At 40.7% G+C, this 25,113-nt stretch overlaps 3 protein-coding genes and 1 pseudogene across 3 annotated transcripts; 1 reads left to right on the forward strand and 3 right to left on the reverse strand.

Moving 5' to 3' along the window:
- The first annotated feature begins 1,535 nt into the window (after positions 1-1,535).
- On the forward strand, positions 1,536-2,496 carry LOC120414761 (uncharacterized; annotated as a pseudogene).
- A 7,955-nt stretch (positions 2,497-10,451) lies between these two features.
- LOC120414775 (SET and MYND domain-containing protein 4-like) lies at positions 10,452-12,155 on the reverse strand. The gene has a single exon (XM_039576089.2). It carries the CDS (start codon positions 12,153-12,155, stop codon positions 10,452-10,454), a length of 1,704 nt encoding a protein of 567 aa, XP_039432023.1.
- Positions 12,156-12,475: 320 nt separating this feature from the next.
- On the reverse strand, positions 12,476-14,532 carry LOC120414773 (uncharacterized). Its single transcript, XM_039576087.2, has 3 exons — positions 14,480-14,532; positions 14,028-14,364; positions 12,476-13,954 (listed from the first exon to the last, which is right to left on the reverse strand). The coding sequence occupies exons 2-3, from the start codon at positions 14,333-14,335 to the stop codon at positions 12,586-12,588; spliced, it is 1,677 nt and encodes a 558-aa protein (XP_039432021.1). The 5' UTR covers positions 14,336-14,364; positions 14,480-14,532; the 3' UTR covers positions 12,476-12,585.
- A 2,881-nt stretch (positions 14,533-17,413) lies between these two features.
- On the reverse strand, positions 17,414-24,064 carry LOC120414779 (SET and MYND domain-containing protein 4-like). The gene is made up of 3 exons (XM_039576092.2): positions 23,917-24,064; positions 18,959-19,281; positions 17,414-18,895 (listed from the first exon to the last, which is right to left on the reverse strand). The coding sequence occupies exons 2-3, from the start codon at positions 19,267-19,269 to the stop codon at positions 17,524-17,526; spliced, it is 1,683 nt and encodes a 560-aa protein (XP_039432026.1). The 5' UTR covers positions 19,270-19,281; positions 23,917-24,064; the 3' UTR covers positions 17,414-17,523.
- Positions 24,065-25,113: the final 1,049 nt, after the last annotated feature.

A 25,113-nucleotide genomic window follows, 5' to 3' on the forward strand; every position in this document is an offset into this window, starting at 1 on the left:
TGCCCTTACACCTACATCTCACCCTTGCTCTGAGTCAGTACGAGCAGCACGCTAGAACACGCTTTGAGTGTTCGTGCCAGGCATGCACACCTTCTTTTCCGGTTACGCATTTTAACTCGGCCGGGGGTGGTACATTACGTAGGGTTTGATGTAAGTATAAGCGCCTAACCATTTATAGTGTGCCTATCAATTTTCAGTAAAGCATAAAACTGTTAAATTTTTAGTTTGAATTCAAAAACTAATTGTTATTTACTGTGTACTGTTTTCTCCTGAAATCTTCCCTAATGTTGAATCGTGTTAATCTGTTGCTATTTCTTTTGTCGCGGTGTTTTGTTACAATTTTTGGTCCTAAGCATGTTATAAAAGTTTACCAAAAATACAATAGTAATATTTGTGTTAATCCTTTAACCATTCCATAAATTGAGTACGGGCTCAAACCTCACTTGTTTGAAAAAAGGGTGAAGATTGAAAACAATAGACAGTAAAAGAGAATTTATTTTATAAAAATCAAGTATCAATAGTAAGAGAATGATGAGCGTATTTTAAAGAATAAAAATGAGAAGCTAGATGTATTAGATGTAAAATTAGACAATAGTTAATAAATAGAGATACAAAACAAGCTTAGATTATAGTAATGATAATTTATAGGACAGATAAAGAATTATTCAAATAAATAAATTCGCAATAAAATCAAAAAAGATTAGGCGAATGATAAATAGACTTGATATTATTAGTACATTAAGGAAAAGTATATTTTTAAGGAAAAAAACAAAACAAAGTTTGTTACAGCAGTATCAATTGGTAGAAAAGAGTGGAAAAGCCAAGGGGAAAACCACTCCTACACAGTGCCCCAAGCAGGCTGTGCCCCAAAGGTGCCTGAAGGGTGCCCGAAGGTGCCCGAACAAAGGTGCCCTGAGGTGAAAATCAACAATCAATGGGTAGTGCTAAGCAACCATCATATCCAAAATGTTTACATTTTTATGAATTGTCAGTTGGCTTCCAGAATTCTTTTCCTATCGATTTGTCTTTTTTTGTGGTGGTAGCGAGTGGATTCCAACAGCACGTGAAACGGTGCCCGGAACTATGGAACATGTCTATCAGTTCCTCTTAGATTCCAAAATATCTATTTAGTTTTTGTTCCAGTTAGTTTTCCTTCAGTTAGTTTTCCTTTTGTTAGTATAACTCGCCTTCGCACAAAGCCGTCGTTTCTGGTTCGCACCGGAAGCAAAGCAAGAACGCCCCAGCAGCTGGACACCGAGTTGCGGCTGAGGACAAAACGCAAAGGCCAGCAGAGCCAACCAAGACCCCTACACAATCCCCCTTCCCTTCCCACGCCTTGTCTTTAACATCAATCCCTTCCCTACTAACCCCGAGTAGGCCGCGGGTAATCGGCTCCCCTCCCACTAACATTTACACACAAGATCCTCTGTAATTATTAAGTTTTTTGTAATTACAAAAGCCGACTCGGTCCTAACCAGGTCCCAGTACCGAAAAGGACCTAATAAAAATAATTTTATGAAAAAAAAAAAAAACTATGGAACATGGAAAAGAAGGAGCTGACCAAGCAGCTCGAGAAGCTCAATACTGAGCTGCTAAAGCTGCGCGTGGTACAGAGTTGATGTTTTCTCCTTGCTGTCCAAGATCCGTGTCGTCCGCAAGGCCATTGCTCTGGTGTACAAGGAAATGGCAAAGGAGAACCTTGGGAGCACAAAGAAATACGTGTCCCTGGATATACGCACCAAGAAAACGAGCGCCATGCGTAAAGCCTTGAGCAATGAAAGCGCTCCATGTTCCCCCAGCAGAAGTGCGTCGTCAAGGCTTTAACACGTCTAATTTTTCGTTTAACAAAAAAACGCTGGAATCGCGGAAATGCTGCCTGTGCGAGACTGGCGTTGGTCCGGCGAGTACAAGGACCTCATCCTGAAGTACCGCGACAACGATTCCCGTTTTTCGGCTATAAATTCATTATTTTCTAAACTCTGTGAAATTGAATCATGAATAAAACTTATTTATAACTGAACACTTTCTTTATTAGCTTTTATGTTAGCCAGTATATCAACTCTCTTTCTCCCGTTGTCAGCTATCAGTGGAGGTAATACTTCGCCGTGTCCTGGGCATTGTCCATCGGATTTCTGTACGCATTACGTGGCACGGCATCAATGGGGGCAGGTTCACGATGCGAACCTCCTTGCCTTGTTGATCGACGCTGCGAGGTGTTCTTCTTGAACAGCTTAGTTTAGTCGATCTTTTTATCATTGGTCGTGGTGATGTTCCGCCGGAGGAATCCCATAACTGGCCCGCTGAGCAATGTTGCTTTCAAGCTAGAACTGCTGTTGTTCCACAAGCGGACGCAGATTAGCAATTTCACGTCAAAACGAATCTCTTAACAATCGTATAGAGGGAAAACCACTTCGACACCGTCATCACAAATTGAAAAATACTGAAAAAACATCAAACTGACTATTAGAAACAAATTTTCCTCTCCAAAATGACAATGTTTACAAATTGTAAGCTGATTACTAGGATCATTTGGGTCTGCTTGATATGCTGTCAAAAACTGTGCCGAACTGTGCCCGAAAGGTGCCCGAGAGGTGCCGAAACGTGCCCGAGAGGTGCCGAAACGTGCCCGGGGCTCTTTGATCAGAGTGGTTTCCCCCTTGGGAAAAGCTTTGAGAGATAAGAGAATCAAAAGTTAGTAAAATTATAATCAAATGTTGGATATTAAATAGAAGAATCAGTGAAGAATTGGGAATCAGAAGAGCAAAATAAAAATAGGAGGTTGTAGCTGAGAATGAAGAGAAGAGAAACCCCGTTGTGCGATGTTTCAGGTACATCCACAGCAGTTGACTCAACATACTGCGAATCAAAACAATACCGTCTACAATCACAAATTACTTCCCTTTCCTACATTGTTGCGCCCCTTTCTTTTAGCCGTCTCGACTCTGACCCGCGGTGGTCAAAGGTTTACGATCCGTTTCCACAGGCCACCAGCTAGGTCATCATGAAAACCAAGCCAACGTGGAGGTAAGAAAATAGGACACTCGCAAGGAACCAGAGCTATACTGTTCTGATCAAAATAATTCGGATGATCTAACAGAACTACGGATGTAGTTAGTTACGCTCCTTCCAGGATGTTCCTTACGTGGACGTCAACCGAAGAGCACGCAACAAGGTCAGTGCCATTGCATGCTCTTAGGTATCAATCCTTGGCCCGCAAAAAAAAAAAAAAAAAAAAAAAAAAAAAAAAAAAAAAAAAAAAAAAAAAAAAAAAAAAAAAAAAAAAAAAAAAAAAAAAAAAAAATTGTATGGAACTCGTTGCAAAACTTGTTTTTTTCAGCACTCTTCGTATTTATCCAACTCGGTGAACCTCGTTGGATAAATGTACGACTCGTGCTGAAAAAATCTTCTTTTTGCAACTTGTTGCATAAACTACTATTTTATGTTTTGCAATCTGTTGACGACATTCAAATTTGAACGTTCATTAAAATCTATAGATTATAATGAACGTAGTTGAAAAGCTTAAAAATAAGAAAATATAGGAAAAATCTCCTGGAAATAAACAAATACCTGGATTAATTATTTGCAGCACTCGATTCAATTTGCTTGAAAAGAAAACAAGTTTCATGGGGGGAGGTGTCCTCGTGCTTCCATTGGGTTGGACAAAATGATCGGGAAAGGCAATTTTTTGTCAAATTTCAAAAGCTCATAACTTTGCGAAAATTAAACCGATTTTGATGCTTTAAGTAGCATTAGAAAGAAAAATTATCCTAGTTATTGAATATGTAATGGGACAAGGTAACGGTCCATGGCCACCGGAGATGTTCTGGATTTCAAAAAGAAGATTAGTTGTTTTGAATGAGGATTCCTTCTGAAACCGGTTCCCCTGACGATCCGGATAGTGGCCACCCTGTGGCAAAGAGCCGTTTTTTTTTCGGTCCCGAACGTGATGATGTTTCACCCGACTTCAAGCAATCGACGCGCAGCGTGTAGCCGACGCATCGCTGCCAACCAGACAGCGCCAAAAGAGTGGGAACGAGAAAAAACGGCGCGCAAAGATGAGCACGAAAGGCGCGCTGTCAGATTTTTGACACTCGCCTCGCGGACCGCGTACAGTTCGGACGTTCCTTTGTAACACGGGATTGAAACTCGTCTGAAAAACCTGTATCATTTTCTCATTCGAAACAGTGGCGCCACGTGGTGGTAGCTGCCCTGTTTATTACACTGTGAAATTATCCATGGCCAATCCAAGGAACCAGAAGGTGACAACAGAAATGTCCGTTCAAAAAGAGTGCTTTAAAAAACTTATTATTTTTAACAAATTTTCGAACAAATCAGCAACGAATTACAAGTTTGGCAGTCAAACTACACTTAAAAGTTGGTTTTGTTATTTGTTTTTGAAAAACCGCATATTTTTAACAAAAGTGCCAAAAATATTCGTAAACACCTTTTGCCTCTTGGTGGCGCTTTGTGTTAGTATGTGTGTGGTCGATGTTTGCACGCGGTGCACGCAGAACAGAGAACAGTGAGAACTAGTGAAAATGCCTCACTTTCTTCTGATACAAGTCGCCATATTGAAATTGCTTGATGATTCATACCCGTGTTTGTAACTTTGCTTAAATATTATAAGGGCTTTTGTTAATTTGATTTGGTTAACCGCGGTGGATTTTCTTGAAATAATTCGAACTGTCAAAAATCCACCAAAACATCTTGTAACCGTTCGGAACCTCACTCGTGAAGGTTACCGCGATTTACGCGATTTGTTATTCGTTTAATGTGAAAGTTGGGAAGTGTTCGCGTGTCAAGTGTTTTGTCGCCGGTAAACGACCCAGCAAGTGACGTCCACCAAGAACGCAGCCAGCAGAAGTTTCCGAAACCGACTACCAGAGGACCTCGTCGGCAGTGGGCGGTAGAGAGGTGACATGACGGTAGGTTGGAAGGTCAGGGAAAAGGCGCGGAAAGAGGAGGGGAAAGACGAAGACCGTCAACCGCCAAGGACTCCTCAAGACTCGTCCAATTGCCCGGAAAGAGTCATAGAGTAATCTACGTGCGTATGTATTGCGTGTACGTACACGAAAAAAAAGTGAGGTTAAATTTTGTCTGGCCAGCAAAATCAAATGGTGCGCTAGTGTGTGTACACGAAACGTCATAAAGCTCTATAGCGAACAGTTGGACCGCTACAACTCCACTGTTTCGCCGATTAGTGTCAGTGCACGGCCACGGCCGTGAGTGATAGTGCCAGCGGGAACCAGAAGTGTTTGGGACCGCTGAAGGACATCAGGTATGTCCACAAAACCCGCCAGTTTGCCAACCCTAACGACCCCATCCGCCTAACCAACAAATCCAACCGTCATGGCTCACCTAACCTCAACCATCACCTCCAGGACCCCTCGTACCTTACGTTAAGTGCCAGTTCGGCACCGCCTCGTAACAACCGTGTCGAGAACACCAACCGGGGACGCGCCGCAACCATCGAGTCACCCCCAGAATCCAGTCCGCAGCCGGACGTAGACCCGCGTCGTACCTGCGCCTCATCCGGGTATTCCGGACACCCTCGATGGTGCTTCCGAAGGTCGTAGGACGCAACCAACCACGACAGAGGACAGGACGACAAGAACCGGTATGAGTGGGACCCTTGTACGACCGCAACCGGTCGAGTACGCCGCGAAGACCACAACCAGGAGGCTGCGCCGTGATTCGGCGAGTGCCAGAACAACAAAGAGCGGTTGCGCCGCGAAGCGGCGAGTAGCTGAAGCAACAGGAGAGGAGGAAGCGACGTCACCGGAAGCAGTGTCGGAGTACGGGGCCCCGAGAAGAAGGAAGAGCAGAGAGAAGGTCAGATAGCTTTAAGAAAGTGGGAGGAAATAGAGAAGAGTTCGATCGAAGTTGTGGAGTTTTCACTGGATTCCGACGCATTTCCCAGCTTACCGCGATTCAGGACCGCAAGCATGCCGACCCTGAGGGCCCTGAGGCTACATGAGGGAGTCTCGGTAGCGCTCGTGAGCCGGTGGTAACCCGTCAGTTACAATCTACCATATTGATCACACAAAAAACTGTGGTAGAAAAGTATCCACCGGTAGATCCTTTGGTGGATTTTTGACAGTTCGAATTAGGGGAAATATACCCATTCTAATCACTCTAAGCCATTCGACCAATTCTCATCACTTTTTTCCGTTTTCCGCTATTAAATCAACATTTTCAGATGTATCAACAGTGGAGAGTTGCTTGCTCACTTTTATTTGAGCTATTTATCACTTTGAAACAGTCAAAAACATTTTATGACAGCTGTAATTCATGATCAAAGTGCTGATAGGCTGGTAATAGAAATAGGCTGAAAAAGGGTATGATTCCCCTATTTCAAGAAAATCCACCGCGGTTAACCGAATCAAATTAACAAAAGCCCTACACTGAAAGAAAGGCACATAGCAATATCACATGTTTTCCACATGAATCTACCCCATACGACTTAGTCTGTGAATGTCACGTGGAAATCACTTGAAAATATCCATCGCGCGAACCGGCAAATCCAAATGCAAAACACGTGAGTTTAACGTGAAAGCTTACATGACTTTTGAATGGTGTGCATATGAATTTCAAATGATTTTGTAGTATAAATGCAATGGTTTTCCAGTGATGTTCATGTGAACATCATTTTTGATTTATTATAAAAAATACGATTAAAAGTTTTCTTGAAAAATTTTTTTTTATTAATATATGAAATAAGTAACGATTACAAATAATTCGAATCAAAACAACCGGACCATCGATCTATCTTTTGCACTTTTCACTCCTTTCACTCATTACTTTTCCTAGAAAAAAGTGGAAAACAGTACACGGCAGTTTACTGGTAGCAGATTCCGGTAACGCTTGTGGTGGTATCGCTGCATTAGTGGGAACCGTTTCTTGGAGCCGTGAATCTACTTGACGACGGTTCTTGGAGGCCTCCACCGACTCGACCTTAATGATCTGGATCGAGTGGCCTTGGATACGGTGACGAGAAGCCATGACGCTCAGCACAAAACTGCCGATGGTTGTACCATGTTGTGTGTTCCGGAACGCGAATCGTACCGCAGCCAGATGCCGACGTTTTCGGGTCAATCGACAAACTCAGTATCAGTGCTGAGAAAAAACGTATTCTAAAGCCAACCGAAGCCGCCGGAGTTTTATTTCCTGAAAATTCATTGCTGAAAGTTAGTTTTTACATATATTTGTAAATTTTCACAGTTTTTCTATAAAATACATACCAAAAACTTTTAGTACGATTTAATTTTACACAAAACTATGATTTAAAACGATAAATTCGACAAAAGAAATCGCAAATTGGACTGTCTTCGTCCATCGCCATCTTACGAATAAGGAATTTTTCATCAAACAACATCAAAGACCAATACATTTCAATCTCACGTGTTTTTCACTTTGAAATCAAGGGAAAAGTCACACTCAAAATAATCCACACGTTGATGCTACGTGAAAAATCACGTAACCCCAATTTTCCCCTCGATAGGCCCGTTTTACGTGACACACGTAAAAATAATGTGTAAGAGTTCTGGAAAAAAAATAATTTCACGTTCAAGTTACGTGAAAATCTCAGTAATATTTTTCCACTAGGAGTCTTCACGTAGCTTCTATATGTGTTGTCACGTAACCTCGACATGAACATATCTTTGGGTTGTTGGTTGATAAAATTTACGTGATCCAGTTAGTATGAAAAAAGTTCTCGACCAGGATGGAGTACGCTGACGAATCACTCCGATTAGTTTCACCGAAATCTTCAACAACCAACGGTAAGTGGAATTTGTTCTGACAGATTTTAACGCATAAATTTAAAAATACGTTTCTATACTTAACAGGGAACAGAATTTATAAATCCTCGAAAACCGATCCCGCCACTCGCCCGCCACTTCATCCAAAACATTACCCGGCCTACGGAGAAATTTCGTTAACGATTTAACCAGGTCCGGCGCGAGGTCCGGCGTCGTTCTGGCGACTAAACGGTGGCGAAATGGTCCGGCAAGAGACCGAAGAAAGGCACTGAATCAACTTCCGATAGGCTAGAGAGCCTGGATCTTATTAGAGAACGGACATCTCAAACCAAAAGTACCAATCGAAGCACGAGAACTGTCAAACGGAGGTACCAATCGAGCAAAATCCTTTGTCTTATGCTCGATTGGTACCTCCGTTTGACAGTTCTCGTGCTTCGATTGGTACTTTTGGTTTGAGATGACCGTTCTCTAATAAGATCCAGGCTCTCTACGATAGGCGAGTTTAGCCGTCGGCAACAAGATCGAGTCACCAAGGCAGGGACGCTCCCAGACGAACCGGAAGCCGCATGGAGTGTTCCCGCTAAATCAGGTTATATCGTTTCGACTCCATTAGAATAAAAGCCATCGCGACTAGCAACATCCAATGATCAGGTTTAGGCTGATTTGTTATTGAAAGAATAATTCAATAAAACATTGAGTTGAAATTGAAACCTGCATATCATTGTTCTTCTTCTTTTTAAACAACTGAAAAAATCTGAAATAAATCCCTCAAAAGTACTAGAAGGTTCCTATAACAATTATTAAAACATTCAAGTAGAGTTCACCAGCTGATACATTTAGCTTTTACGTGTGAAACACGTAGAATTAACGTGAAACGATCGGCCAAGCAAATTCCGTTTCTACTAGGGTTACTTCGTAGAAGTTACGTGAAAACTCTGGTGGAAAAATACCACAAGGCTTTTCACGTAACATCAACATGAATATTTTTTTGAGTGCAAATGGGGCAAATCCAAGTGAAATTCTGTTGAATCCAAAGTGAACTCCAAGCGATAAAAGAATGAAAAACATCTCGCTTGCGATCAGCTGATTTCAAATGATTATCACATAAATGTCACATGCAAAACACATCTATCTCAAGGGAAAATCATGGCAAATTATCGTGTTGATTTTTAGAGCAGCTCACGTGAAAAAGCACATGAATTTGCTATGTCAGATTTTTTCAGTGTATAGTTTTAGTTCGTAATTTAGTAAAGTTTGCAGTGTTTTTCTTCCCTGGAATCGTTCCCACCCAACAAATTTACAGTCCACTAATTCCGCCGTCATAATTCCACCGGCGACCAAATAGTTTGCTCATTGAAAAATATTAGGTTTGAGCCGTCGCATGACGTGTTTTGAACAAAACATGCAAATGGCCATTATTACAGCACAGACAATCCGCGGGGAACGTGTCACCCACTATCGAGTCAACGTCGTAAAAAGGACGACCAGCAGTAGCATCCTACCGAGCAGCAGTCCACGAAGGATAAGCAGGTTGATCCGAAGGAGATGACTCCACCAGAGGATCCGGCTTCCTCCGCAGTATCAGGCGCCTCAGCAGCAGCCTCAACATCGGCGGGCTGTTGAAGAGTCCTCCCGGGTTAATAGTGGGGCAAAAGGTATGTCCTCGCTAGTCAGCCGCTCACATGACCCTGGCCAAGACTGCCCCAATCTTGTCCAGCAAAGCCTGGATTGTGGATCACCGTTAGAATTCCTGAATTCCATCATAATTGTTTTGTTTTCATTTGCTGCCTCACACGTGCTCACGCTCAACTTAAAAACACACATCACACACACTGAGAAAAGACGGGCGAGCTGTCACGACAGCAGCGCCATCAGCGCCGGGTGAGTGGATGCCGAAACAAAATTGCATTTGAAAAAACCGTTTTAGAAGGACGATGGTTCGGCACTCCAGTGTCCCGTCTGTTTGTCTGTGATTACAGGTTCCCTGGGGGATCTCCAGGGAGGTTCCGAAAGTGGCCAGAATTGAAGTTTCTTCAAATTATGTATCTGAAAAGCTTTTTCAAGGCATTTCATGAGGTTTGAGCCGTCGCAAGACGAATTCCGACTGAAATCGGGAATTGGCCATATCAGGAACCTGATCCGGGTCTTTTTTTTTAAGGAAATGGTCATAACTCAGCGGATTTTCAACGGATTGTTATGCTCCAGGTTGCGTTCGACTGGTCATTAGTTGTACTTTTAGGAAAAAAATATAGATTAAGTGAAAATCTCATCTCAGCCAGAATGGCACGCACTGAAACAAGTGGCTTTTTGACACTGTCCCGGAAAATCCGGAACATCTCCGATGGCCATGGACCGTTCCTCTGTCCCATTACATAATCAAAAACAAGAATAAATTTCCTTTCTAATGCTTCTTGAAGCATCCATATCGGTTTAATTTTCGCAAAGTTATGAGCTTTTGAAATTTGACAAAATTATGCCTGTCCCGATAATCGATAAGTATACATGAGGGTGGGTCTACGAGTATTTAAAAAAGGATTATAGCCTCGGTGAGAAAGACAAAACTTATGTTATCTAAATGTTTGAGTTCAGAAGTTTATTCTTCATAATGATTCCATGGTTTGGATAGCGCAAAATATGAGTCCGATTGCTCATAAATTCGTTTCGTTTAGTTTCAGCGAAATCACCAAGTCGTTATTCAAAAACCCTCGCCACCGCCGCCTCCCTTCCCATCCGCTCGATGTCCTTCTTGACCATCTCCAGCAGGTACAACCGGTACGTGGTCATGATCCGGCTCAGCGTGTCCTCCGGATGGAAGCGAATGTGCCGCTGGATGTACTGCTGAATCGCGTGCAGCTTGTCCACGTCGTTGAACGCTTCGTCCTGCAGAATGGCCAGCAGCATATCGGCGTTCCGTTCCGCCCCCAGCGACAGCTCCCTTCCGGTGGCCAACCAGTGCTGCATCGAGGGTTGGACGCAGAACGGGCACGCGCACACGAAGCTGTACGTGACCGGCGGATGGTTACGATCGTACCAGGTCGGTCCGTACGCGGTGAGGATTTGCTCGCCGGCGCGGATTGGCCGCAGCAGGATGAACTTGAGACGGCCGCCCATGTAGATGGCGGCGACGTTCGGATCACAGGAATGGTTGATGAGGGAACCGACCGAGGTGAGGCCGCTGAGCACGTGGCCGGTGGACGTGGTCGAGAGGTTGACGTGGGAGTTCCACATCAGGAAGCACGCGACACGGGTGTAGTGGAGCAGGGAGTTTAGGAGGAATCGGTGGTGGGATTTTGTGGTCAAGCTTGAGTTGATGGCGGGGTTTTTGATGAGGACGGCGTAACTGAGAGCAGCGCAGGCCTTCAGCGAACCTTCGATCTCGGTGTTGGTGTTCAGTACGGTCTTGTGGAGCTCTTTGAACTCCGCCAACGGATCGTACTCTCTGTAGTCTAAGGTGAACGGATCTCCACCGGCGTTGGCGCTCTGCTCGCAGTACTCCATCATCTGGTCCAAGTCGTCGTTGAACAGCGTCAATCCGTACAGGAACAGCTTCGGTCCCATGTTGGACGTGTACATCGATACGTTTCGAAGCTTCGTGGCCAATCCACACTCGAACCGGTGCACGAGCCGTTTGTCCCTCTCCAGACACTCCTCGCTGCAGTACATGGCAAAGACGCAGTCCGGACAGGGAATCAAGCTGTGATGGTTCTCGGCGGAGCAATGACTGCAGTTGTAATACTTTAACGGAACATCGACGATGCTCAGCACGGCCTTCTCGTCCAGGATGACATCCCCGGTGCGGAAGTCCCGTTCGGCCTCCAACCCGCGGTTGCACCACGGATACTGCCTCATGGCGATTCCCTTTGCCAGAAAGGGAACGCGCGGATTGCCCTCGACGTTGATGCCCATCCGCGGACAGAGCGCGATGTTTTTGGACTGTCCCTGCTCGAGCTTCTTCCGACAGCTCTGCTCGCGCACGTCCAGCTTGTCCAGAATCTTCGCCGGATAGTTGTGCTCCTTGGCCAGGGCCATGTTCAGCAGTGCCAACTCGTACTCTTCCTGCTCGTAGTAGATGGCCGATCGGTTCGCGTAACAAATCGCCAAATGCTCCGAACCGGACTCCGCACAGCACATGGCCTCGTTGTACTTCCCCAGTGCCGCTTTATACTTGCGGGCGTGGTACAGCCGATTCCCGGCCTTGCGTAGCTGCTCCGCCTTGGTGTCAATTTTCGCGACCTCGGATACATCGACCACTTCTCCATTCGCCAGTACCAAGTCCCGATACGCTTCGATATCCGCATCGGACGCAATTTCCGAAAGCATCCTGCTCAGCAGGATGTCAACGTCGGGCGGAACGTGGCCGCCGGCAGTCGTCTTGGGGGACGGTGGCTTGTCCATTCTGCGATTCATTAGTTAAGATTTGGTCCAACTAGAAAGTAATCGAATCTCTCCTGGTTACGGTTCGGCCACAAAATCCTCCGAAAACCCGTTCCGGATTGTCTTTCTAGACCGTATCAAAACAAACGAGATGTTAGCCGTTTATGACTTCAAGCTCCCGATAAGTAATTGACAGATTTCGTATGATCGTTGTTGGTCGACAAAGACGGTCGATCAACCAATGCGGCCAGGCCTGCTTCGCTAATTTTACGGTCAGAACGATTCGTTGAATTTCTTCCTTCATATTACCGATATTTTTGAAGACTGTTGCGTAAAAATAGTTATTTTAAATGCTTCCTTATTTATTCGAAACCACAGAGTTAGTGAAAGAAATCGTCAAAAAATCCAAAATCTTAAAAAAATCAAAATAACAAAATGCCCCGAAGCTCATTCAAAGGACGGCGGCCGCAACCTTGGCCCGGTTCAGCTTCACGTTCTCGTTGACGATGGCATCCTTCAACTTTTCAGTGTAGATCCGCAGGTGCAGGCTCAAGTCCATGTTCGGCAAGAACGCATCGTACCGTTGGATGATCTGCTGGAACGCGTTCAGCTTGGCGGCGTCGTTGCCGGTATCGCTGATCAGCACCGCCATGCACATGCTCAGGTCGTTCCCGGCATTCGGCGGGAGTGGCTTTCCCAAGCTCATCCACTCCTGGGTACTTCCGTAGCGACAAACCGGGCAGCGGCACTTGAAGCTCAGCTCGGACACTGACTGGCCACCGGGGTTGAACCAGGCCGGGCCGAGACTGTACGTGATTTGCTCGCCCTTGCGGACGGGCCGGATGAGGATGCACTTGACACGGTCGGCGTCGTAGAACGCCATGGCGTTTGGATCGCACGAGTGGTTGATCACCTTTGCGGTGTAAGTTAGTCCGGCCGCGATTATTCCCGTTGGTGTGTTGTTATCCCACGCGTAGTAAGCCGCCACGCGTTGGCAACTGTAGAGGCAGTTGAGGAAGAATTGTTTCTGCGATTTGGACGGAAAAAGCGAACGGATCGAAGGTTGCTTCATCAGGACAACGTAGGCTGCGGCGGCGCACAGCTTGAATGTGTACTCGACCAACGGATTGCAGGTCAGCTTGGATTTCATGAAGTGCTTGAACTCTTCCAGTGGGTCGTACTTTCTGTAGTCCAGCGTGAAAGGATCCGCTCCGGTGTTTGCGTTCTTCTCGCAATAGTTCATCATCTGGTTCAAATCGTCCTTGAACAACTTCAATCCGTAGAAGAACAGTTTGTGACCCATGTTGGAGCAGTTGAACGTAACGTTCCCGATCTGGGCACCGAAGCCGCACTCGAAGCGGTGAAGTGGTTTGTCCTCGGCGAGACATTCCTCACTGCAGTACATGCAGTGGACACAGTTCGGACACGGAATCAAGCTGTGCTGGTTCGAAATGCCGCAGTGACTACAGTTGAGGTACCTGTTTGCGACGGACACCACGCTGAGAATGGTCTTTTCGTCCAGGATGACGTCACCCGCCTTGAAGTTCCTCTCCGCGACCAATCCACGTCCGCTTCCCGAATAGTGCTTCATGCCAATTCCTTTGGCCAGAAAAGGAATTTTCGGATTGACCTCGACATTAATGCCCAACCGTGGACAGGGCACGTTGTCCTTCGCGAGACCTTCGTCGATTTTCTTTCGGCAGTTCTTCTCTCTTGCGTCCAGCTTCGCCGTCAGCTTCTCCGGATAGTTGTGATCCCGAGCAAGCCGGATGTTGAACAGCGCAAACTCGTACTCCCCCTGCTCGAAGTAAATCGCCGACCTGAAATGTTAGTCGACTTAGCAATCAGTCGACCAATTCGCTACATTTTCTACCGGGACACTCGCACACTTACCGATTTGCGTATCCCATGGCCAACTGATCGGAACCGGCCTCCGCGTAGCAGATACTTTCGTTGTACTTCTCCAGCGCCTTCTCGTACCGTTTGACCAAATAAAGATGGTTCCCTTCCTGCCGGAAGTGGGCCGCCTTCGCGTTACTCTTAACCGGTTCCTCGACATTGCTCAGGAGCTCCTCGTCCTGCTCGAGGACAAAGTCGCGGAACGCCGCCATTGTGGTTTTCACCTGGAGGTCCTTTTTGACCAGATCGAGCAGCCGGTCCATCATGGTTCCGATCGCGTTGCCCTGTTTATTGTTGTCCATGTTGTGCGCTTGGTGGCTTCGGAGCGGTTCTGGAAGGAGATTTTGGTTTATTTTCAGGGGAACGAGATTTTCTTTATTATGATTTGCCTTAAACTTTAAACAATCCGGACTTTAACAAACTTATCAGATTTTTTGGCTTTTTACCTCCAAAAATGAATTCACAGAAACAAAACACATCGAACACAACCGATTTTTCGGAAAATCAGCTCCACGCTGAAAATGGAGATGTGAGCAGACAAAACGATACGCATAATCAGAATCAACCAGATTTTTGTAAAAGAAAACTAACATTCAAGGAAGACTCATTTCTGGGTAAACCAGCCTGACGGCAAGATTGTCAAATTGTATGTATGGGCCACGATACTCACATAAAGTAATCTACGTGCGTACACTGAAAGCCCGACCATGGTAGTTTTAAGAAAATTTGCTAAAAATGCTGCTTATTAAATTAACTGTGGCTTTTTGGTGAAAGTAAACGCAAATATGGTAAAATGTACCATGCTTCCACAAAATTGCATGGTAGCAATTACGAAATCATTATCATTCTCTCCATAATCGAGGGTTAAAATTATCATACCGTCCACGACATAGTAAAACTGACTGCGTTAATCAGTCAATCGAAGCACGGAATGTTTTTAGCAAAAATACGTCGGTGCGTGTTCTCAATTTAACCCTACAATATGGTAGCAACTACCATGGTTGGGTTTTCAGTGTATGTATTGCGTGTACGTACACGAAAAAAAAGTGAGGTTAAATTTTGTCCGGCCAGCAAAATCAAATGGTGCGCTAGTGTGCGTACGTGAAACGTCATAAAGCTCTATTGGTTGGACCGTGGCCCCCGCTATTTGGTCGCTTTACCCCTCTGTCGCTAAATATAGGGTAAAAGAGCCAGCAAATGTGCAACTGAAAAGTTATTTTTTGTGTAAAATTATTTTAAATTTTGTTTTTGATGAATAATTTTGAATATGTTTTGTCAAAAAATAAATAACTAGATAAAATAAAATATTATCCAGCTTGTGACAATAAACAACTTTTCCTTTAATTAGAAATCGAGTTCAGAAGGGAAACCATAACCATTTATGTTGGTCCGCACCGGGTCCTGAACTCCCGTTCACGAGGCGGAAGCGTTACCGCATAGCTCGGTCTTAACAAAAAAAATTAACTCTCAATAAATATCAATTTCAAATTACAAACCTAAATATAAAATAAACATATTTTCAACTTTACTCTAAAATGGCCTGTATGCCCTATTTTGTGCAACCAGTTTACGGAACGTTCACCCTATATGGACTGTCAAAAGCGAGGTTCACTTTTTGACAAGCTTGCCACCAGTCTGGGGTAAACTCGATCTGAACTGAAAATGAGCCGCGATTAGGGGAAATATACCCATTTTAAGCCTAATAAGCGGTCGTGTTTGAATGATGCTGGATAATCTGAAGTGTTCCTTGAAAATTACTAAAACTTGTCTGTGCTAAAACCAAGTACACCAACGTGTAGAGCCACTTATTGTGAACATTTCTGTTTATTTTCACTTTTACTAAAAGTTATTCTATTCCGTTTACAAGCATCTAAAAAAAATCCCAATTGTATTCTAATCAGACTTTCGTTAAGCAGTTATTTAAGTTCTCATCTTGCTTGTGGATGTATGTGCCAACAAACTACATAAGAAATTACGAGCCAAACATTTTATTAGGGCACAAAACCAAAACGTAAACATTTGGGATTATTCCACTATTCCATTCATTAGTACACTCCCTACAAGCCCTTCAAGAATCAGATTGATAGCAAACAATTTCCTATTGAAAAAAATCAAAAACACAAAACGGCACATAACAATGTTCACTCCAAACCAGAAAAAAAGTTCAATTGTGCCCTTTTCTTTTTCGATAGTTTTTCGTGGTTAAGGAACTTTCTATGTTATAAAGTGAACTTTTCATACATTCTTAACACTAATTCACTTCAAAACAAAGTTTGCTTTACGTTTCACCAAGGACTTCTGCAGAAAAAAACTTCGTCGAAATACAATATTTAGTACGGCCCCGCGGCTGCTGTTCAGAGTAGGGATTATGGGTTGCAGGATTGAATATGTAATAAATTATTAAATGAGTATTTATTATAAGATTGATATAAAAAAACAACGAGATGCGCGCGGCCGGCGAAAGAGAGAATGAAGTGAAGATTGTCAAATCAGTTTTGTAGTTAATTTGTGTGGAATAAGACGTGTTGTTTGTCAATTGCAAAATATCTGTGTTTTTATTATAAAAGAAAGTCCCCGATCACGACATTCAGTACACTTTTGAAGAATTTTTATGTTTCACATACCTTATATACACCATTCGATCATAAAACTTCACCAATTATCAAAATTTCCGCTGAATTCCTCATTATTTCTAACTAAACAAAAAGGCCCATAAACATAATTAAAAACAGCAATCAGGTGACAGCGCTTTAGTGCCCTTTCAGTTCTCTTCGAAATTGCATTTAGAAAGGGCCCATTATGAACAACAGTTGGAAAGTTAAAAGGGCCCAATAACGAGATTATGAGTTTTATTGCGAAAATCAACATAAATTCAGAAGCATTAAAGCAGGGTTCAGGTTAATGATGTGTTTTATCGTATCATCAGTAAAAATACCACAAGTCAAGCATTCTTTTTAAATAGGAATTGAAACAAGTTGTCCACTTTTTGCCAGCGATTTTCTCGAATCGCGGTTTTTGGTTTTGTGCCCTAATGAAATGTTTTGCTCGAAATGGTCTCGCAAAATAGAAATTATGATCAAAAGTGCATTAAATTTGATCTTTTTGGCCAGTAAGTGGCATAAATTTGCGTGCTTACTCGAGGCCGTGCTGTTGCTGGTAAGTTTATAGCCTAAAAAGTATTTCAGGAGCTTTAATCGAGCATCAAACTCTCCATATGACGAAGATAGATGTTTGATTAGAAAGGGTATGTTTCCCCTAGACTTGTTCAAAACCTTAAAAATTACACAACCCAATCGTTGAAAGAAAAATTACATTTTTCAGTTCTAAGGAGTCCACGTGATTTATGGATGGTCCCCTATCGTGAACGAGTACGAGAGTACGACTATTCGTTAAACGTTTTTATTTCTGTTTGAAATGTCTGACTTAACATCACAAAAGCAATTGTTCAAATTCACAAGTAGCAAAGAATAAAATCAAAACGCCACAACACTCAAACTACAGCGGCCGCAACCTTGGCGCGGTTCAACTGGATATTCTCCTTCATGATGGCCTGCGTCAATTTATGGTAGTACATCCGCAAGTGGTAGCTCATGTCCATGTTCGGCAAGTACTGATCGTACCGCTGGATGATTTGCTGGTAGGCGTTCAGCTTGGCCGCCTCGTTGATCTTCTCGTTAAGCATCACTTCCGTGCACAACTCCAAGTCTTTGAGGGCCTTCGCCGGAAGTGGCTTGCCCGTCTTTATCCACTCGCCGACGCGACCGTACAGACAAACCTCGCACTGGCATGTGAAGCTCAGATCGGACGCCTGCTGGTTACCTATAACGAACCAGGCCGGTCCGAGGCTGATCGTGATCTGTTGACCCTTGCGGACAGGTCGGATGAGGATGCACTTGATCTGGCCGTAATCGTACAGAATCATGGCATTCGGATTGCACGAGTGGTTAACCAGCTTTCCGTAGGACAGCAACCCGGTAACCGTACAATCCGGCGGGGATTTTCGCTCCCAGGCAAAATACATGGCCACGCGCTGGTAAAGGTAGAGGCAGTTGAGCAAGGATCGTTTTTGGGCTTTGGTTGTTACCAGCGCTTTAATCGAAGGTTGCTTCAGCAAAACGTAGTAAGTGGCGGCGGCGCACAACCTGAACGATACCTCGATGTAAGGGCTCAAGTGCAGCTTGGTTTCGTGAAAGATCTTGAACTCCTCCAGCGGATCGTAGTTTCGGTGGTCCAACTTGAAAGGATCCGCTCCGATCATCGAGTTCTTCTCGCAGTATTTCATCATCTGGTCCAAATCGTTGTTGAAAAGCGTCAATCCGTAGAAGAACAGCTTCGTTGCCAGGTTCGAGCCGTCGTACGCAATGTTCGCCATTTGGGCACCGAAACTGCATTCGTAGCGATGTGCCATCCGCGAGTCCTCGGCGAGACATTCCTCACTGCAGTACATGCAGTGGACACAGTTCGGACACGGAATCAAGCTGTGCTGGTTCGGAATGCCGCAGCGGCTGCAGTACAGGTATTTGAACGCAACGGCCACCACACTGAGAATGGCCTTTTCGTTAAGGATCACATCACCCGCCTTGAAGTTCCTCTCCGCGACCAATCCGCGTCCACTGCCAGAATACTGCTTCATGCCGATTCCTTTGGCCAGACAGGGAATTTTTGGATTACCCTCGACATTAATTCCCAACCGAGGACAGGGCACGTTGTCCTTCGCGAAACCTTCGTCAATTTTCAGTCGGCAGTTCTTCTCCCTCGTGTCCAGTTTCTCCCTCAGCTTCTCCGGATAGTTGTGGTCCCGGGCAAGCCGGATGTTGAGCAGCGCAAACTCGTACTCCCCCTGCTCGAAGTAAATCGCCGACCTAAAACGTTAGTCGACTTAGCAATCAGTCGACCAAATCGCAACATTTTCTACCGGGACTTACCGATTAGCGTATCCCATGGCCAACTGATCGGAACCGGCTTCCGCGTAGCAGATACTTTCGTTGTACTTTTCCAGCGCTTTTGCGTACCGTTTGGCCAGGTAGAGTCGGTTCCCCTGCTGACGCAGCTGGGCCGCCCGATCGTTGTTTTTGACCGGTTCCGGCACGTTCGTCAGGAGCGCCTCGTGCTTGAGGACAAAGTTGTAGCACACCGACAGTTTGGGACCGATTTCGTGCTCGTCCAGCATTGTGAGCATCTTGCGGATCATGGTTCCGATTGCATTTTTCGGAAAATCACCGTACTCTTCCTCCATGTTGCTCCGGATCTGGAATGAGATTCTTTGGTGAGCGAGGGACAGGGATGGCAAATGGCAAAAAACCATCGCGAAGCCCTCGTTTGATTTATTACCTTCCAGTTACAGAATTCACTATAATGATGTATGAAGCAATTGTAGATTTTGTACAAACGAACAATTTTGTAGAACATTGTTTTGTTCCACACGCAAAGCCGACATTAGTCTTTTAAGACTTAAAATTAGGCTTTATCGAACCTAACCGTGTTAAGTCTTTTTAAGCCTAATGATGGGTTAGTCTTAAAAAGACTAGTTTCGTTTTAGTACGAAAAAGGCTAAATTTTAGGCTTAATGTTATCGTCAAAAAGCCTAAATTTTAGGCTTTTTCGAGAATGCGAGGGGATCAGAGCGGACATAATCCAAGATGGCGGAACTTGATTAAGACTTATTTTTAGGCCTAAAAAGACTTATTTATAGGTTTAAAAGACTTATTTTTAGGCTTTTGCAAGAAATGGGAGGGGATCAAAGCGGACATAATCCAAGATGGCGGAACTTGATTAAGACTTATTTTTAGGCCTAAAAAGACTTATTTATAGGTTTAAAAGACTAATTTTTAGGCTTTTGCAAGAAATGGGAGGGGATCAAAGCGGACATAATCCAAGATGGCGGAACTTGATTAAGACTTATTTTTAGGCCTAAAAAGACTTATTTATAGGTTTAAAAGACTAATTTTTAGGCTTTTGCAAGAAATGGGAGAGGATCAAAGCGGACATAATCCAAGATGGCGGAACTTGATTAAGACTTATTTTTAGGCCTAAAAAGACTTATTTATAGGTTTAAAAGACTAATTTTTAGGCTTTTGCAAGAAATGGGAGGGGATCAAAGCGGACATAATCCAAGATGGCGGAACTTGATTAAGACTTATTTTTAGGCCTAAAAAGACTTATTTATAGGTTTAAAAGACTAATTTTTAGGCTTTTGCAAGAAATGGGAGGGGATCAAAGCGGACATAATCCAAGATGGCGGAACTTGATTAAGACTTATTTTATGCCTGAAATGCCTAGGGGATCAAAATGGCGGGAATAAACGGTAAAAAATAAAATACTGTTATATATTATCTAATTTTTTATAAAAAATGTGTTTATTCCGTTTATTCGGTGATTCGGTAATTTCAGAATACGACAGATTCACGGATGAGTACAGCTTTTACCTGAAAATAAAAAATCAATATTTTGAAGATGAGTTGTGAGAGTTTGATACTTATTTAAAAATTGGGTTATTTCATTTAGGAGTTTAGCTCAGCACTGGATTGGCGTAGTTTGACAAGTTCAATTTTTCGAAGATCTGACTTTAAGAATTTAAGAATTTAATTATTTAAGAATTTAAAGATTGAAGAATTGAAGAATTAAAGAATTAAAGAATTAAAGAATTAAAGAATTAAAGAATTAAAGAATTAAAGAATTAAAGAATTAAAGAATTAAAGAATTAAAGAATTAAAGAATTAAAGAATTAAAGAATTAAAGAATTAAAGAATTAAAGAATTAAAGAATTAAAGAATTAAAGAATTAAAGAATTAAAGAATTAAAGAATTAAAGAATTAAAGAATTAAAGAATTAAAGAATTAAAGAATTAAAGAATTAAAGAATTAAAGAATTAAAGAATTAAAGAATTAAAGAATTAAAGAATTAAAGAATTAAAGAATTAAAGAATTAAAGAATTAAAGAATTAAAGAATTAAAGAATTAAAGAATTAAAGAATTAAAGAATTAAAGAATTAAAGAATTAAAGAATTAAAGAATTAAAGAATTAAAGAATTAAAGAATTAAAGAATTAAAGAATTAAAGAATTAAAGAATTAAAGAATTAAAGAATTAAAGAATTAAAGAATTAAAGAATTAAAGAATTAAAGAATTTAAGAATTTAAGAATTTAAGAATTTAAGAATTTAAGAATTTAAGAATTTAAGAATTTAAGAATTTAAGAATTTAAGAATTTAAGAATTTAAGAATTTAAGAATTTAAGAATTTAAGAATTTAAGAATTTAAGAATTTAAGAATTTAAGAATTTAAGAATTTAAGAATTTAAGAATTTAAGAATTTAAGAATTTAAGAATTTAAGAATTTAAGAATTTAAGAATTTTAGAATTTTAGAATTTTAGAATTTTAGAATTTTAGAATTTTAGAATTTTAGAATTTTAGAATTTTAGAATTTTAGAATTTTAGAATTTTAGAATTTTAGAATTTTAGAATTTTAGAATTTTAGAATTTTAGAATTTTAGAATTTTAAATTTTTGAATTTTTGAATTTCTAAATTTTTGAATTCTCGAATTTTAAAATTTTTGAATTTTTGAATTTTTGAATTTTTGAATTTTTGAATTTTTGAATTTTTGAATTTTTGAATTTTTGAATTTTTAAATTTTTGAATTTTTAAATTTTTGAATTTTTGAATTTTTGAATTTTTGAATTTTTAAATTTTTGAATATTTGAATATTTGAATATTTGAATATTTGAATTTTTGAATTTTTGAATTTTTAAATTTTTAAATTTTTAAATTTTTAAATTTTTAAATTTTTAAATTTTTGAATTTTTAATTTTTTGATTTTTTATATTTTCAAGTTTTTAAATTTTTAAATTTTTGAATTTTTGAATATTTGAATTTTTGAACTTTTGAATTTTTGAATTTTTGAATTTTTGAATTTTTGAATTTTTGAATTTTTGATTTTTCGATTTTTTGAATTTTTGAATTTTTGATTTTTTTTTAATTTTTGAATTTTTGAATTTTTGAATTGTTGAATTTTCAAATTTTTGAATTTTTAAATTTTTGAATTTTTAAATTTTTGAATTTTTGAATTTTTGAATTTTTAAATTTATGAATTTTTGAATTTTTGAATTTTTGATTTTTGAATTGTTGAATTTTAGAATTTTTGAATTTTTGAATTATAGAATTTTAGAATTTTAGAATTTTAGAATTTTAGAATTTTAGAATTTTAGAATTTTAGAATTTTAGAATTTTAGAATTTTAGAATTTTAGAATTTTAGAATTTTAGAATTTTAGAATTTTAGAATTTTAGAATTTTAGAATTTTAGAATTTTAGAATTTTAGAATTTTAGAATTTTAGAATTTTAGAATTTTAGAATTTTAGAATTTTAGAATTTTAGAATTTTAGAATTTTAGAATTTTAGAATTTTAGAATTTTAGAATTTTAGAATTTTAGAATTTTAGAATTTTTGTATTTTTGAATTTTTGAATTTTTGAATTTTTGAATTTTTGAATTTTTGAATTTTTGAATTTTTGAATTTTTGAATTTTTGAATTTTTGAATTTTTGAATTTTTGAATTTTTGAATTTTTGAATTTTTGAATTTTTGAATTTTTGAATTTTTGAATTTTTGAATTTTTGAATTTTTGAATTTTTGAATTTTTGAATTTTTGAATTTTTGAATTTTTGAATTTTTGAATTTTTGAATTTTTGAATTTTTGAATTTTTGAATTTTTGAATTTTTGAATTTTTAAATTTTTGAATTTTTAAATTTTTGAATTTTTGAATTTTTGAATTTTTGAATTTTTGAATTTTTGAATTTTTGAATTTTTGAATTTTTGAATTTTTGAATTTTTGAATTTTTAAATTTTTAAATTTTTAAATTTTTGAATTTCTGAATTTTTAAATTTTTGAACACACACACACGCACATACACACATACATACGGAGTAGCACACACGCAAATTTTAAAATTTCGCTCATAAACACACACACACCACTTATTCACAAACACAAACACAACCACCACCACCATAATTTTCACCGCCACCGTCGGTTGTCCACTCCCGCTTCGTTGCCCTTTTTCGCTTCCACTTTGGATTTCAATCCCCGGCGGATTCATTCCGAGATTTTCTGTCCACACGTCCATTTTCTGTCCACACGTCCACGCCGTCCACAAAAAAAAGTTGCTTCCCTCCTGCATCCGCAAAAAAACACGCCTTCCCGTCTTCCTCCACCGTACCGAGAACCAGAATTTGGGAACCCGGTAAACAGCAGACATTTCGTTCGGCCGCCGTCTCACTCCGGCCGAACCTTCCGGCAGGAAAAACACAAAAACTTACCTGCAAACTGGCCAAAATCCTGCCCCTGTCCGACGAACAGCAACCACCACCGGCAACTTCAACTTTTTCTGATTTGACATGTCAAATCGTGAACCAAAGTTTATAGTACAGAAAAGCCTTAAATTTAGTCTTTTTCTAAGTTTTGCACTAAGTTCTAAAAAAAGCCTAAAATTTAGGCCCAAAAAAAGACTAATTTTTAGGCTTTTTTCTGACAATACTGACAGAACTTCAAAAAAGGCTAAAAATAAGTCTTTAAAGACTAATGCCGGTTTTCCGTGCAAAGTGAATGCTGTTGACACTAGAGCGTAAACAATGTCTAAAAATGCCACCATCGGCGTCCCTCACTCGCGATGGTGAGGGGATTTTTGTTTACGCTCTAATGTCAACAGCATTAAGTTTAGGACAAAACAATGTTCTACAAAGTTGTTCATTAGTAAAATATCTACAAGTGCTCCATACATGTTTATAGTAAATTCCTTAACTGGAAGGAAATAAATTAAAAAAGCTTTTTGGAGGCCCATCGGCAAATACCTTCCCTGGCGAGGGAACCGGATGTTTCAAGGGTAACTTACCTTTAAACACTTGAAACAATTAAAAATAGCGTACTGTTTTAATATTAAATTTTGTCCAACAAGTAAAACTGTAACTTCACAAAATTAAATTAAAAACCAAATCGAAAACAGTTTTACCAAAGTTTTACAAAATCTGAATGTCACAAAATTTAAACAAATCTCGATGAAAAGTAGAGATGTGAGCCGACATGCAACACGCTGGAAAAAAATCCCTAATTTCAAATAACCCATTTTCCGTCAAATCTAAACCTACTCAGATATGAGTAAATGGTCATTGGGGTGACAAGAAAACTAGAACATTTTGTAAAATCTCAAGCCAGATCTCAAGAGAGCTATTGTGGATTTAGCTTTAGGGGGGAAGAGATCAGTAACAATTTCGATCAATTCCTATTTCCACAAAAAAACATGAAAACCATCAATTTTGTCAAAACGTAATAGAAAATAGCAATAATTTCATCATAGAGAGCAATTTGAAAGTAATTAAGGTGTTTTTAAAAATTGAGAAAAAGAAATTACGCCTTTTTGAAGAGCGTGCCTAAATTTTCGCCCCACCGTATTCGCCACCCACTCAACCAACACAACGGATTAGCCCGTCAGGTTACGCCATAAAGCAGAAGTAAACAACAGATTCGCCCTTTTGTTTTTTGTTCATTTTTCGGGTTTTTAAAGAAAAAAGTGGTGAAACAACTATTTTATCATTGTGAAACATTAAAGTCAGTGATAATACAGTGATATTTGCAACCTCAGTGATAAAAAATTGGTCTAGAAAGCCTTCATAAGGAGTCCGATTCAGGCCAAGACTCGTTGAGCCAGGATACACCGTAAGTAGCAAGTTGGTTTGACGATGTGGTCTATATTGAAGTGACGTTCCTTGGGGTGTCCCCGCCGGAAGTGGGAGACATGGCACCTGACGACTAGGCCACCCCGCGACACCATCCTGCCTTCTCAATCTTTGCATAGCTTCAATGGTTACGGAGGCGATGATTTTGTACGGCATTCCTCCTAAACTAACTTTTTGTCCTGCAACTGCTCGACCCAGAATCCCCGGATGTTCCAAGAACCGGTAAATTATGGACCTTCATATCTAGATTGTGAAACCAGACCAGATCCGATACTACAATAATTGAAATTAATAAGTTATGTATTTAGGATCATACAAATCTGTGTTTGTTGTGGAATTGTGTTCAGAGACATCAG

Source organism: Culex pipiens, chromosome 2 (assembly GCF_016801865.2).
Source record: "Culex pipiens pallens isolate TS chromosome 2, TS_CPP_V2, whole genome shotgun sequence".
Classification (NCBI taxonomy): Eukaryota; Metazoa; Arthropoda; class Insecta; order Diptera; family Culicidae; genus Culex; species Culex pipiens.